The 16,519-nt window shown below is 34.0% G+C and overlaps 1 protein-coding gene across 1 annotated transcript in view; it reads right to left on the minus strand.

The window, feature by feature from the left end:
- COG5 (component of oligomeric golgi complex 5) overlaps nt 1–16,519 on the minus strand; it is a 370,238-nt gene that overhangs the window by 216,095 nt on the left and 137,624 nt on the right. The window contains exon 7 of the mRNA XM_003268142.3: nt 9,821–9,951. Coding sequence (XP_003268190.2) covers nt 9,821–9,951 — 131 coding nt within the window. The remainder of the gene's footprint in view (nt 1–9,820; nt 9,952–16,519) is intronic.

Here is a 16,519-nt window from a genome sequence, read left to right on the forward strand (position 1 = left end):
AATTAAAATGTCATCATTTTACTGTGGGGGACTGGTATCTATGGTGATGCAGGAACTGATCCAGATCACAATTTCTACCACCTATTTTTGAAAGCTAGTTAAAGCCTGACGTAATGGAGTCTGTTGTAATCCTGAAAAAATAAATAAATAAATAAGGTCCTCTTCCTTTCTTTGTGTGACTTCTGTCAGTGAAAGATTGTATGGTGAGTAGAAAAGAGAGAAATGGGAATCAGGAAGAGCTGCAGATGGATGGTATATCTAGTCGCATGCTGTAATAGACTGCCTATAGAGTTGAAAAATGTTTTTTCTAATATGATCATATCCTGTGGATCCCCAGAAGATGTGCTCTAAATCACCAGTCCTTCCAAATTTTTCCAAAGAAAGTGGTAGTGATATCACTATAAATCTTTCCCATACAGAAATAATAAGGCTTTCATAAGGTCAGAAGTTTATTTATGTATTTTTCGTGTAGAAAAAACAATAGCTCCTCCATATCTAAAGAGTCATTTAGTTTATAAATCCGAAAATAGACATTTTGCAATATGATAGTATTTTATAATACTACAAAGCTATTTAAAACATACAAATAAATACAAAACACTTAGGCAATTAACTAGGAAAAAACAGTAGTGATGAAGGAGGTTATTTCCATTTACTAAAATAATTTTGGCTTGGAAAGGAATGCTAAAGAAAGAAATTGCACTAACTTTCTTCTAATAAATAGTTGCTTCAGATAACAAAGGAATAGCTATTATATTAGTCTGTTCTGGCTGCTATAACAAAATACCATAGACTGGGCTTATAAACAAGAGAAATTTATTTCTTGCAGTTCTGGAGACTGGGAAGTCCAAGTTCAAGGTGCCACCAGTTTGGGTATCTGATAAGGGCTCATGTTCCTAGTTCACACAAAGACGCCCTTTTTTTTTTTTTTTAAATTATACTTTAAGTTCTGGGATACATGTGTAGAATGTGCAGGTTTGTTATATAGGTATACATGTGCCATGGTGGTTTGCCGCACCCATCAACCCGTCATCTACATTACATATTTCTCCTAATGGTATCCCTCCCCTAGCCCCGCAACCCTGACAGGCCCCTGTGTGTGATGTTCCCTTCCCTGACAAGAACACCTTTTTAATGGGATCCCACATGGCAAAAGGATAAGCAGCTCTCTCAGGCTCTGAGTAAAATGAGGGGTAGAAGGAGAGGGGAAGGTAGATACTAAGTGCAAGAAGTCTTTTATAGGGGCACTAATCCCATTCATGAGAGTCCCACCTTCATGACCTGTTTACCTCCCAAAGGCCGACCTCCAAATAACATAATCTTGGCGGTTAGGATTTCAACATAAGGAGAATTTGAGGAGGATGCATTCGGAACATAGCAGCCATAAAAATGAAGTGACAATTTATCTGCAAATTACAGTTAGGTGACTCTATTATTATTATTATTATTACTATTTTTATGATTTTAGTAAGGGCAGAATTCAATGAAGTAATAGAAACATCATCCATTTCTTTAACATGATTCAATAGAAACAATTTAGTTTTTAACAAAAGATCTCATTGAATTATCAGTCAATAACCAAAACTCTAAAAATCACTGAACACAATGAAGATGGAGAATTTTTAGTGTTATTAAATACTACTAATTTCACAACTGGTAAAGATAGCACTAACGACTCATGCTATTTTAAGTTTTACAATGAACTGATATTGAAAATGATGGGCATCAACTACATACTCAAAAAGAGAGGATCATCAACATTTTTGAGGAATCAAATTAATGTCAGAAATTAATTATTAAATGTAACTGATAATACGATGTAATTTTTCAAAAGTTCCTCGTTTACTGAACATCTATTCAGGCTAAGAGCCTATAAACTAAGTGCGTAATCATTCATGAATGCAATAGTACTTCTAAGTTAAAATACTGTAATTCTATCTTTTAGTCTATATTTATAATAAACATTATACATTTATTTTAATCTCTGATACATGCGAGAATATAATTTGAGGATAAAATACATATAAGCTGTAGCATCTGTTCTAACAGGGAGCGTGAAGCATATTCCAGGCATAAAAAGAGTACCAAGGCCCTAAAGAAGAAGGGAAAATGGGATGTGAACAACTAATAGGAAGCTTGTGAGTCTGAAAAGCAGAGAACACATGAGGAGAGTAGCATAAAATGTGCACATTTACATACTGATGAGAAGGAGACAGTATAAGGGAAATGAGGGATGGAAATGTCAACAAGATAAGGTTCTAAGAAAATAGAAAATAGGATCTAGAGCAGAGGTGGTGTGAGAGGACTCTCAGTCAAGCAGGAATTAAGGACATCTGCTCAGAGTAAAATGGGGGTATGGCAAGAGAAGATGGTTGATGGAAAGTAAAGAGAGTGTAAAAGAGTAATTTCAGAAGATGAAAAAAAAAAAACAGTTGGCCAGAAAACAAAAATTCTGAGGAACACTGAAGGACCAGTTTAGATTAGTCATCAAATGGAGACTTCCTAAAAAAATTTTAATGCTATAAAAATTCCCTTTTCAATATAAATTGCTTCACAAATTGTCAAATAATTTTCAATATAATTATTTAATAAAGTTAGAATAAACTGCATGATCTTACTAAAGAAGGGGGGAAGCAGGAGCTCCAGATCATGATTCTATTACTTGCCAGCTATGTAATCTTCAGTTAATTTCCTAACCTTTCCATCTCTTTGTTTCCTTAACCATACAGAAAGTGGATAATTACATCTTCTTTACAGATCTGTTATTGCAATTGAGATAACAAATGTAAAGTGACTAACACAGAGCCTGACAAAGAACAGAGACTGAACAATGGTTCGTTTCATTCTTAATTCCTAAATTGCCTGCTGACACAGCTGGATGACACCTCTGTCTTGTTGCTCTCTGAGAAGAAAAGGCACTAGCTCCCAAACACAGGCTCTTTATACTACCAGAGCCTGCTTCCCAAGAAGCCTTATCTCAGTGACGTGATTATTAAGAGCTTAATCCTCTCAGCTCCACAAAATCCGAAACTTTACTTTGTGAGAAAGCCAGGTCTGAGGAAGACAGATACACACAATTAAACTCAGAAAGATGTTACAAACACAAATATCAATTTATACATAAGAAATACAGTAAATTTCACGAACTGAACCAGAATGTTAATATTGGCAGTTGATAAATTTTCTCCCTTTAGGAAAATTATACAGCAAGCTGCAACAGTCTGAATATTTGTGTCTTTCCTCCTCAATTCATATGTTGAAATCCTAACTGCCAAGGTGACAGTATTGGAAGGTGTGGCCTTTGGGAGGTGACTATGTCATGAGGGCAGGGCACCCATGAATGGGATTCATGCCCTTATAAAAGAAGCTTGAGAGTGCCTTTGCTCCTTCTACCACATGAGGACACATCGGGAGGACATCATTTGTGAATCAGAATGTTGGCCCTCAGTAGATACCCTATCTGCTGGCACCTCCAGCCTTCAGACTTCCCCAGCCTCCAGAACTGTGAAAAATAAATTTCTGTTTATAAGCCACCCAGTTTATGGTGTTTTGTTACAGCAGCCCAAATGGACTAACAGATGAGCCAAATTATACTCAGAAGGTTACTTTATACATCTAAATAAGACAAATGAATTGGATAATATTAAGGGATAATGTCTTTGATAAATCTTTTGCATAAATTTATATAGTCTGAACAGATAACAAAACTATCAATATTTAAGGAATACTAACTTCCTAAAAGTCTGTCAGTCTCTTAATTTTTAATATGAATTTAAAAACCAAAGAAAAGTCAAACTTGACAACTGGTAAAAATGTGCACAAGACAATAAAATATCTAATATATATTTATTTAGAAACTACTAGGCTAGAAAACACTTTCTTACTTTAAATATAAGAGAATTAAATTAAAAAACAAAAAGCCTTTAAAAGTAACCATTCCTTTTTGACATGTTAAATTTATCCATCCCTATTGAAGATAATATTTTGGTTTTAAAAACATTGGTACTGTTTCCTTTCTAGAATTACTTGGTTTGAGTCCCATGACTCTAAAATATAGTAAAATTTTAAGAACTGCATAAAGATATATACAAATGTGTATATCAAAAACATTTCATAGATACAAAATTTTAGGTAGTATATATACATAAGGTTTCCCATTAGATTAATACAAAATTGTCACACATATGTGCTTGTGACATTGCACTCTCTGAAATATAAATTGCCATCTTTCTCACAACTAAACAAACTATGCTAATATCAATTTTCTGTAGAAATATTCATCTTTATTCAAGGTTGACTTGGAGTTCCTTAAGTATTTCTTTGAGAAGTAATTATCAAAGAATTTGATAATTTGAGCAATCATCCTTCAAAAGAAACATTAGGGCCGGGCACGGTGGCTCACGCCTGTAATCCCAGCACTTTGGGAGGCAGAGGCAGGTGGATCATCTGAGGTCAGGAGTTTGAGACCAGTCTGGCCAACATGGTGAAACCCCATCTCTACTAAAAATACAAAAATTAGCTGGGTGTGGTGGCATGTGCCTGTAATCCCAGCTACTCGGGAGGCTGAGGTGGGAGAATCACTTGAACCCGGGAGTCGGAGGTTTCAGTGAGCCGAGATCACGCCATTGCACTCCAACCCGGGCAACAAGCGCAAAACTCCGTCTCAAAAAAAGAGAAAGAAACATTAAGACCATCATCATCATCTAGTGTCTTATCCAATTATTTAATACTTAACAAATACTTACTGAGCAATTCAAAGAATGGGAAAACAGAGATAAAAGATATAGTACTAGGTCTTAATGAACGTCAATCCAGTGAGTACATCAAAACATATATATATATATTATAACAAGTGTGATAAATAAAATGCTCAAATATAATAAGTAACATTATTAAGCATCTTCTTATTTTTTTTTTCAAAGGTGCTATTATAACCCTAAATAGAGGTTCTAAAACCACCCACAAGAATCAGGAAAGGCTATTTGGGGAAGTTAAGGAGGACAAAGTTGGGTAAAGAATGAATACAAAACAAATAGCCAGGTAAATTCGACCAGTAACTGTGTTCAAAGAATATTTAACATTAAATGCAAACCACAGAGGCTGAACAAACCTGTTATTTTCAGGGAAACAAGGGACAGCCGTAAGTGTCATTTGGGGATGTAGCAAGATGGTAAAAAGCAAATGGGGTTACAGTTTGAGAGTTATAAAGAGTAAAGCTGTTGAAGAATTTTAAGTAGTAAACGGACATGACTAGATATGCCTTATATTAAGATCACTGTGGAAGGAACATGAATATTAAATGGAAATCAGACACTAATAGAAGACTAATATAGTAATCAGGATGAGAAAGCTAAGGTATGAAACAAGAATACAGAAACAATCAGAGTAGGACAGGAGTCAACAAACTATGCTCGTGGGACAAATCCGGTTCATTGCTTGTTTTTGCTAATAAAGTGTTAATGGAACACAACCACGCTCATTCATTTACATATTGTCTGTGGCTGTTTTCCTGCCTCAAAAGCAGAGTTCAGTAGTTATAACTGAAACTAAATGGCCTATAAAATCTAAATTATTTACTATCAGTCTCTTCGCAAAAAGTGTGCTGGTCCTTAAATGAGCTGTTTTCCAAGTTTCCCAGTTGAATAGTGGTGCTCCACAGCAGCTAACAAACACAGGAGAAGATATATTTGACAACTCTGTTTTTTAATATTCTGAGTTACAGAGTCTTTATGATGGTCTCATGGAACAATGTGGATGATACTAAGAATGAGTTTGCTCAATATACATTCTGGCTTCCTTTTAGTATGTGTTTGCTGTAAAAGGGTCCAGATATGATAATGTTCCATTAACTATAAGAACTTGTTTGACATTTAGATGGCAGAGGCTGTACTTTTCCTACTTCTGTTGTTTTTCCCTGCCAAGCTTGGTCATAGAGGTGTTTGGATTTCTTCTATCAGTTCTAATGGGGCCTGATGTATAGTCCCTAGCATTATGAGTGCCAAAAGGCAGAACACGGGACATTCATTTTGCTGATCTAGATCTTGTCAGAGGAAATATGGCTCTGAAGCTATCAAATGCAATGAAGGTTATATAAAACACCAGGAGGCAGTTTCCTGACATGGAGGAAGCAATACCTGCCCAACTTGCCCAATTGTGCACAGTTCAGTAGTTCTGAAAGGCTCAGATTATGGTCTTTTTCTTGAGCCCTCCCAACCATATCCTATAATAAACCGCTATCTACTAAAACTTGCTAAAGTAAGTTCTGTTCTCTATAAGCAAACTTTAACCAATACAAGCATCCTGCAGGCAGGGCAGGAAACTATAAAGATTTGGTGTTTACAAAAGAGATCTTGGAAGCAGACTGAGATTTTAAAGTTATGGGAATATATGAGATCATCAAGGAAAAGCATTTAGAATAAAAAGTGGTCACACAGAGAGAACACAAAGATTAAGGAAGTAAGCAGAAATTGTTACAATTATGAAGAAACCAAAAAGCAATGTCAAGGAAAAAAAAACAAAGAAAACAGGAGAGACTGAGATAAAGAAATGAAGAGAAGAAAGGTTGTCAAGAAGTTGAAATGGTTACCAATGTAAAAAATTTGAGAAAAGAAAAAAAAAGTCCTTTGGGAAACTGGGAGGTCATCCAGTAGTCAATAAATCTACTTTCAGAAGATGTCATGTTAGAAGCCACAATAGTGCAGACTGAGGACTATATGAGAAGTCAAGAAAAGGAGACAGTAAAAGCAGCTTATTCTTCCAAATAGTTTGACTATGAAGTAAACAGACTAGGAAATAGTTACATAATAAGATATAACTAAGTAAACAGTTAAAATTGAAGAATCCGTTTTCCTTTTAAGTGAGAGAAATTCTAGTATCTTTGTTTGCTGCTAATAAAAAGGAAAAGGTTGAAGATTCAGGTAAGCCAAAAAGCAAAGTAAAGAAGCAGGGCAGAAAGGATGGTGTGGAATTAGCCTTAAATAGGAAGGTTAGAGATCTGATGGAGTTGTGTCCTTAAGAATGAACTTCGCATGAAGTCAAAAACATGCATGCCTTGTGACCTTGATTTTCCTTGTAAGGAGTGTGACAAGATCATCTCATGACAATGAGAGAGAAGAGACTGGAGGATTACAGTGAATAAAGAAAATCTGAACCAACCATCTGTGAAATGGAAGAGGAAACTGGACATAATAATAAATAATAAAAAACTAATTGAAGCCCAGCTGCATCTCAGAATCATAAATTTTAGTTATATCAATCTTACAGTTGTCTGTTTTGTTTTGTTTGTTTTGTTTTTGTTTTTTAAGAGCAATGAAAACACTAGGCATAGAAGTGAAATAGGGATAAATGTTGCATGGTCCACAGATGGCATTTTGCTGTGCAGGAGTAGTAGAAAGGCAAGGGTGAAGTAATTTGAGGGTATCATCAAGGGGAATGGTTCTTGGTACCAGATCTACTGAATCAGAAATTCTGGGTGTTGGGCTCAGCTGTCTTCTGTGTTTTAACCAGTCCTCCCATCAATTCTGATGCATGGTGAAGTTTGAGAATCATTAGTTAGGTGAATAGTTGAAGAGACACATCTTTGATCAATTTAATATAAAAAAATAAGTAGAGCCAGAGAAGGGGACAGACATGAGGTTGACAGAGTAGAAAACCATCAAGTAGTAAAGGCATTTATGCTGTAGATGAGTTAACAGACTGATGGGTTTGTTTTGTTTTGTTTTTGAGATGGAGTTTTGCTCTTGTGTGCGCAGTGTGATGGCAAGATCTTGGCTCACCGCAACCTCCGGCTCCCGGGTTTAAGCAATTCTCCTGCCTCAAATTCCTGAGTCACTGGGATTATAGGAGTGTGCCACAACGCCTGGCTAATTTTGTATTTTTAGTAGAGAGGGGGTTTCTGCATGTTGGTTAGGCTGGTCTCGAACTCCCAACCTTAGGTGATCTGCCTGCCTTGGCCTCCCAAAGTCCTGGGATTACAGGCGTAAGCCACCGTGCCCGGCCAAGAGATTGATGTTTTAGGTTAATAAAAGAATTATGAGTTATAACAGGAACAAGGGAGCGGGAGGGCAGAAAAAACAGGAATCTACAGTCAAAGGAAGAGACACTGGAGACTTAGACCAAATGATACTAATGACAATATTCAACGTTGATAAGGAGGGAAAGATATTGAAATAGGATGGAAGGGAAGGGCACTAGACTCAAGTTTGGGCTGGTAGATGTCAAACTACTGTGAGCCCAACGTATGAGAATAACCATCTCCACAGGTATTGGTAACATACAGGATGATGGGATTTAGAATGGAGAGAAAACAGTACTGCTGAAGTCCTAGATGGTAGACACAAAAGGATTAGGAGATGAAAACAACCATATGAGGAAGAGGACAGTATGTTATAGAAAATAAATTCCCTGCATAAAATCCCAAAGAAGGCATAATTCATACAGGATGGAGGGCTACAGAGTCAAACCCAGAGGCCACATCTTAGGAAGGCAACTGCCCTTTCTTGTTTTGAAATTCAGGGCAAAAGTTTGATTAATAGAGTTATCGTTCCTTCTCTTTTGAGGATCTAAAAAAGGTATCTTCTCTTATCTAATGTAGAGAAATACTCTATTTTTTTTAAACAGTGTAACAGTTTCATCCTTATAGGGAGACCCAGAGTTAAAACATAATTGACCAAACAACTAAAAGTAATCTCTAATGTTAGAAGTTAGAATAATAATTATCTTTGGGGAAGCCAGAAGAGAGTAAAAATTGTGAGAGAGGGAAAGGAAACTCTAGGAGTACTGGTAATGTCCTATTTCTGACCTGGGTTTTGATTTCACAGGTATGTGCACACTGTGGTATTCATTCTATATGAAAGTTTATGATTTCTCCACTTTTCATTTTGTATATGATATTCAATTTTAAAAGAAAAAGTGCCTGATTCAGTTATATTTTTAAAATTACAACTATTTAGGAATCAAAAGTCAAATAAGTACCTTCCTGATTTAGAGGCTAAAGAACAGCACATTAATAACACTGTTTCTGTCCAATATAAATGCACAAAATGAAATTGCTGATTTAGAGGATATGAAAAACTCTAATTATTAATAATTATATTGGGGCCCAATACAAATGGAGAAAACATCTCGGTATAATACAAGGGTAGATCTAAGATCTAATTCTAAGTTGTTGAATCTAATACATCAATACCTTTGAATTTCTTCCAATTCAGAAAATTAAGCATCAGGAAAATGATACCTTAGGAGAAATGTCAAGTCAAAAATTTTTTAAATTATGGCATAATGATTAAGAGTGCAAAGTTCTGGGACTAGAGTGATTAAAATTTGAATCCAAACTAAATAATTTACTAGCTATGTGATTTTCAACAACTTAAGTTCTGTTTCTTCAACTGCAAAATAAAATTAACAATAATACCAATCTTACTCGGTTGTTGAAAGGCTTAAATGAGGAACTGTGCTTTAGACAAAGCAGGCATGGTCAGCTAGTTATCTATCTATATATGCACATCATAAAAAATACATTTCATGTTATATACATTATACATTAGAAACATTAGGTCTATTTTTAAATTAAAATATATTTTATAAAATATATAATATAGGTCTATTTTTAAATTAAAATATATTTTATAAAATATAAAATATAAAAAACATATATTAAAATTTCCCTTAACGATGACCTATTCTCTGATTTAAATTGCAGACATACTTTCTCAGTGATATATTACTATAAGACATATATTACTTTTTTGAACTCAAAGTCAAATGTTCACCTGTATTATGTCACATTTTTCATATTAAAAAACAGTCTTATTTTTATTACCTGAGTCTCCAAACCCTGCTCTAGTAGGCGCTTAGCTTGATTTTCCACTTCAAGTCGGGCTCTTGCAATAAAAAGTAGATCATTTTCTATCACTTCTATTCCAGAAAGATCTATTCCTTGAGAAAGATAATCTGTTTAAAACAAAAACATACACATTCAAATATTTCAATACTGAATAAATATCAAGGTATCAAAATACGTATAACTTCTCAAAAAAAAACAAAAAAGGCTATTAAACAGGGTTGCCGTTCAAAATCCATATTTTAAAAAATATAGTTTCCCAAATATTTTCTATTTAATAAGTAATTTATGCTGGAGTTAAATGCTCCAAATAAGACAGATTTGGTAAGGCAAGAATAGAAATGATGATTATTACAAGTTTAAGGAAATGTCAAGAGATCACATTTAAAAGTGTCAAATTTAGTATTTTAAAGTAAATAAATATTCTCACATTTTCAGAAAATTCTCCAGGTACAAGTATAGTTTTTTTTGCTGATGTTGTTGTTTTTTTTTTTTTTTTTTTAAGAGATAGGGGAGTCTCAATACACTGCCCAGGCTGGAGTGTAGTGGCTTGTCACACATGTGATTATAGTTCACTATAGTCTCGAACTCCTGGGCTCAAGCAGTCCTCCCACCTCAGCCTCCCAAGTAGCTGGTACTATCGGTACCTGAAATCACGCCCAACTATTTTCTTTTTTTTTAAGAGACAGGGTCTCACTATGTTGTTCAGGCTGGTCTCAAACTCCTGGCCTCAAGTGATCCTCCCATCTTGACCTCCCGAGCAGCTGGGCCCCAGTATTTTTAAAAGCAAAAAAGTGGCCTTCATCACATTATATAACCACCACCAGCTTCCACCTCCCCAGTTATCCAAACCATATTCACGATCACTCACCTTAAGAAGTAACCAAACAACATGCTAGATGTGCAGTACAAAGGGCTCTAAGAGCTGGGAGGGAGAAAGGTCTATATTATTTTAGTTACTAATTATTCCACAAACCTGCTTTTCAGTAAGAGACATGTAGCAACAGAGGGAACAAAACAACAACAAAAGAAAAACAGGAAAAAAATGTAGTAACAATCCCCAGCGTCTGCCCTTCACCACAGAAGAATAGAGGGATTATGATACTAAATTTTCCCCTCCCATTTATCTGATGCATACAATCACTATCAGTGTTACAAGTCTTTATACATCTGCTCTTTGTCAAGCACATCTAGAGACTGGAGCCAAGAACAAAATGATGATGATGATGATTCTAATAATAATGACTAACATTTTTGAAGATGTAGCATGTATAATACATTAAGCTAGACGCAAGATATATATTACTTTAATGCATCTGTTATTTGCAATTTTCTAAACAATCTTGCTAGAAATCTCATCATACCTAGATGGAAACACTAAAATCTGAAGAATCTAAGTAATTTGAACAAATTCACTTGGCTAGTAACCAGTAAAACAGAATTTAAATCCTGGTCTTTCTGACCAGTCTTTTCAGTAGATAATCCCAGGCCTCGAAAGAATAGAGCTTATATTCAAAGAGATAGTATTCCTCCGATATTCTTCCAATTTGCACATTGAAAGGGTAAAGTTGTAAAAATCATAACAGACATAACTGTTCATAAAATTTGCCCAGGTTAGAACAATGAAAGTATTAAATAACTAGTGTAACTTTTAAAAATATGTAAATGTTTAAAAATATATATAATGCCAAATTTGGAAATATGGCAGCATTACTCACATCATGACAATTAAACCTTAATAAATATGGAATGCACAGCCAGAACTAACTTCCTAGCCACTTAATACAAATATCTCTTGGATCCCTTCATATACCACAACGATGTAGCAGGAAATGAAATTGATCTATTTGAATTTAATGTATTTATCATCTCCTTAGGAGAAAACTATGAGACTAGTGCTTTTAGTGGAAAAGAAATGATATTAATTATCTCTTGGTTTACTTGAGAAAAATTTAATCTACTAGATTAGATAAAAGGGAATTCAAGCACATCAGTCATTTTTACTAGGTTTTCAATATTCTAGTCAATAGTCCACATGGCTACCAGAATAAACATTCTGGTTTATTCCAGTTTATTATATTTATATTATTATATTATATATAATATATATAATGTTATTTATATTTAATATATATTAATTTATATATATTATATATTTATATTATTATATTATATATATTTTATATATATATTATATTATTATTGCCCTTCCATTCATGAACCTCTGGCTTCACACTGACTAACATGTTCTCCTATTTTGCTGTAACAGAAAATGTCTTTATTGATTCCAAAATCCTCACTGTCCCTTTTTTTTTTTTTTGAGACTCAGTCTTGCTCTGTTGCCAGGCTGGAGTACAGTGGCGTGATCTCGGCTCACTGCAACCTCCACCTGCTGGGTTCAAAGTGATTCCCCTGCCTCGGCCTCCCGGGTAGATGGGACTACAAGTGCACGTCACCACGCCTGGCTAATTTTTTGTATTTTAGTAGAGACGGGGTTTCACCATTTTGGCCAGGATGGTCTTGATCTCCTAACCTTGTGATCCACCCACCTTGGCCTGCCAAAATGCTGGGATTACAGGCATGAGCCACCGCGCCCGGCCCACTGTCCCTTCTTTTACTAGCCTCCTCCTTTGTTTAAACGAAAACAAAAAGAAGTACAACTACAGTTTGCTAAAGAAATCAGCTATGCACTTATGTTTCACAATAATGTTAGCACTAAATTATTTATTTAGAAGAAACTAGATGAATGAGGAATGCATGTATGAAACTGGATTGGTGCTGGAAGTTGAAAGGAATGTGGAGGGTAAATCTTCATGCTCCATGATGGGGAGTCAAAGAAGTTAAAAACTAAAAAGTGGAAATATAAGCAGATTATTTACAGATATGGAGGCAAATACTAAAATAATTAGCTGAAAAAGACTGAAAAGTTTGCCTCTGAGAAAGAGTAAATGAGGCCAGGAAGAGGGCAGAGCATTGCCATTTTAAAAAAACAAGAGCTATTTGAGTTTATTACACATGTATAACTTCCATAATAAATAAAACTATATTCTAAAAAGTAAATAGAAGTCAAGAAAAATAATACCAAAAATTAAAATAAGGTGGCTAGCCTTCTAGAAAAAAAATCACATCCTCTAAATCAATGATTCTGCTTCTGGGAATAAATAATAATTTTAAAAAAGAAGAAAAAGGTGAATATGTTTGAGCATGAATGCATTTATTACAGTGTTAATTGCAACAGTAACATACATACATAGGGATATATGTATGCATGCATAAATATATATGTGTATGTATATATACACATATGTATATATGTGTGTATGTATATATACACGTATGTATATGTGTGTGTATATATATATATACACACACACATATGTATGTATATATGTGTGTATATACAAATAGCAACATTGTAAGTTAGTAAAAACCAGTTTGGAAAACAATATGGGACTATCTGATAAGGTTTCATATGTGTATCCCCCATGACTAAAATATTCCATTCCTAGGCACATACCCCAGAAATGTTTTTATATATGTCTATCAGAAGACATATACAAGAACATTCATAGTAGCACTGTTAAAAACAAAGCTGAAAATCCAAATAACCATCAATAAAAGAAAAAAAATTTGTAATATATTCATTCCAAGTACTATTATAGAAGAGTAAAAATAGACAAATGACAGGTATATACATATGGTATAATTATCAGTAACAATGAATCTCAGTAACATAATGTTAAGGAACAAGAACACGTTTTAGAAAACACACACAGCAACAGGTAATTCATACTGAGAAATATAAGACTAAACGATGTATTACTTGAGATACACAGAAACATTAACAACATTTGGAAAAATTAGCAGAGATAGCAGATACAACCTTATTCTAATACACTAATTCTTAAATTTAGTGGGCAGTATTATAACTTACATATATTAAAAATGTGTTTTTGCATTTTTATATTTTCCCATTAAATACTACGTATGAACCAATGGCACAGAGTATAGCATTTTTAGACAAGGACTTCACAACTGTTACTATAACTGTATTTCATATGTTCCCCCGTCGAAAAAGACTGACCATGTCAAATAGACATGGATAATAAAGTAAGACAAATCAGTTAAAATGTATAATGTCTAGATGAGATTAACAGCAGATGGGACATTATAGGAAAAGCAGAATATATTACCTCAGGGAGAAGAGTTTAACGCAAAGATTATTAACTGGTAACTGGATAAAAGCTTTTAAGATAATACCGTATTCATTAAAGATATTTTAGAAGTCAGAGAAATATTAAAAAGAGGGGAAATTATATAACCCCATAAAACAGACGCAACCACTGGCCAGTGGAGCATTGGAATTTGCACAGCAATATCTCAGAAATTAATGAATCTCCAAGTTCTCAAGTAACAGAAAAACATCATATATCCTCCTCCTGGATATTTATGTGAGAAAGTGCAGAGAAAGGAAAATCTGAGGTACAGGGTCTGGGCAGCTGGTTACAGTCACCAACAAAAGTGGCTCCCTCCTACACACCAACTTTATAAAGAGCACCATACAAATCTATGTCTCAGAAGCAACCTTCAGATGTTTCTAAAATACTTAAAACCTTGACTGAGCTTAAAAGTAAATGTCTACTATATTCTTTTTAAATCTATCCTTTCAAAATTTTACCCATGATTGTTTTGCTCTTATTTGTAATTATACTTATTTACGATGTCTTCTTTATTAACTTAATGTTACATACATTTACCTACCCTAAGACAGTCCTTATAAAAATATCAATTTTTGACAGCTCCCAATATTTCATCAAATTAATGACCAAAATTTACTTAACCTTCAGTTTAAGATGGAGTATTTGTTATCATAAGTGACTACTTTAAACATCTTTATAAAGATTTTCGATACCCAGAATTATTTTCTTGGGAGAGAATCAAAGACAGAATTATTGGATCAAAGTAACACTTTAGCTTCTTGATACAAATTATCAAACTACTTTTCAAAATGGCTATACTACTTTATATGCTTTTTCCAATAATCTATGGTAGTAATTTAACCACAGATAGCACTGGATATTACCACTGTTTTTGAATATTATATATGCTTCTATAAGAAATATGTTCTTATTGATAGTCTAATCTGATTTATGAAGCTGAATGCTGTTTACTAACTACATTTCCTCTTGAGAATTTCTACATAATTTTTGCTCCCTTTTTGTCTTAAATCCCTTTGTATTAATTATATAATAATATTCACTGTTTGCCTATCATATTTGCTATTTTCCCATTATTTTGTATTTTCCCAGTCTATTGATTTTTAAGTTATTTGTTTACATATTATTTCTTGAGGCCATTCTCAGAACACCATCATAAAATTATCTAAAAAGCTCCACACACTTGATTCTTCATCACATCTCTGCCTGTTTAAGAAATTCAGACTAAAGTCTGTCTTTTACAAAAGCAAATATCAAAATATAAAACTGTGGTTTATAGAGGGTTATCTAGAAGACTGATGAACAGTAATCTGGAGAGGAAAGACGCTATTTTTTGATCCATTCGACAAATTTCGTATCTTTGAAATTAAAATAAATTGTATTGCAAAGATTAAGGCTTATCACAACAACCACATTTGAACTCTTTCTGAAGCATCAATCTTCTTGGTTACAATCATATCAGATATTCTACAAAGAACACAGCTACTAGAGAATACTGAGATAAATAACAAATTTAAATTAAGACAAAACAAAACAAACAACCATTAAATAACACCAAACAACATGAATGTTGTAGGGTTATAATATTGACAGAACTAATTTATCCAATCACAAATGAGATTTGGGCTTTGCACATACTGAATAATGTTCCAGAAGTCAAAGAGAATAATGTTCCAGAAGTCACTTAAATCTAAGGTAGTCCAGTTTTTTAAAAATTGCTTTAAAGATACTTCCACACACAGACACATAAACATACACAGAGTCATGGCTTTTTTTTCCCAAGTTTCATTAAAGCAACCTTACAGAACACTGAAGTTAGAGAAAAAGTCATCCCAAACTCCAAGGACAACTACATATACATTTGATTTTCAGTTCATTATTCTAGATGCAAATAGTGTTTTATTTTTATTTGTATATTTAGTTTAGTTTTGTTTTGTCTGAAATGGAGTCTTGCTCTGTCACCCCAGGTTGGAGTACAGTGGCACAATCACAGCTCACTGCAACCTCTGCCTCCGGGGTTCAAGTGATTCTGCTGCCTCAGCCTCCCAAGTAGCTGGGATTACAGGGGCATGCCACCATGTCCGGCTAATTTTTGTATTTTTAGTAGTAGAGACAGGGTTTCACAATGTTGGCCTCAAGAAATAATATGTAAACAAAAACTTAAAAATCAACAGACTGGGAAAATACTCATAGCAAATATGATAGGCAAACAGTGAATATTATTATATAATTAGTAATTTGTTTTCCTACTTTTCCTCTTCGTTGGTATTACTAGGAGATTACACATTTTATTGATGTTTTCAAAGAGTCAACTTTTGGTTTGACTGATTTTTCCCTATTTTCCTGTTTTCAATTTCATGGATTTCATCTTCTTTATTAGTTCTGTTCTAATTTTGGATTTATTTTACCTTTTTTCTAGCTTCTTGAGGCAGGAGTTTGTATTATTGATTTGAGACCTTTT

Source organism: Nomascus leucogenys, chromosome 13 (assembly GCF_006542625.1).
Source record: "Nomascus leucogenys isolate Asia chromosome 13, Asia_NLE_v1, whole genome shotgun sequence".
NCBI lineage: Eukaryota > Metazoa > Chordata > Mammalia > Primates > Hylobatidae > Nomascus > Nomascus leucogenys.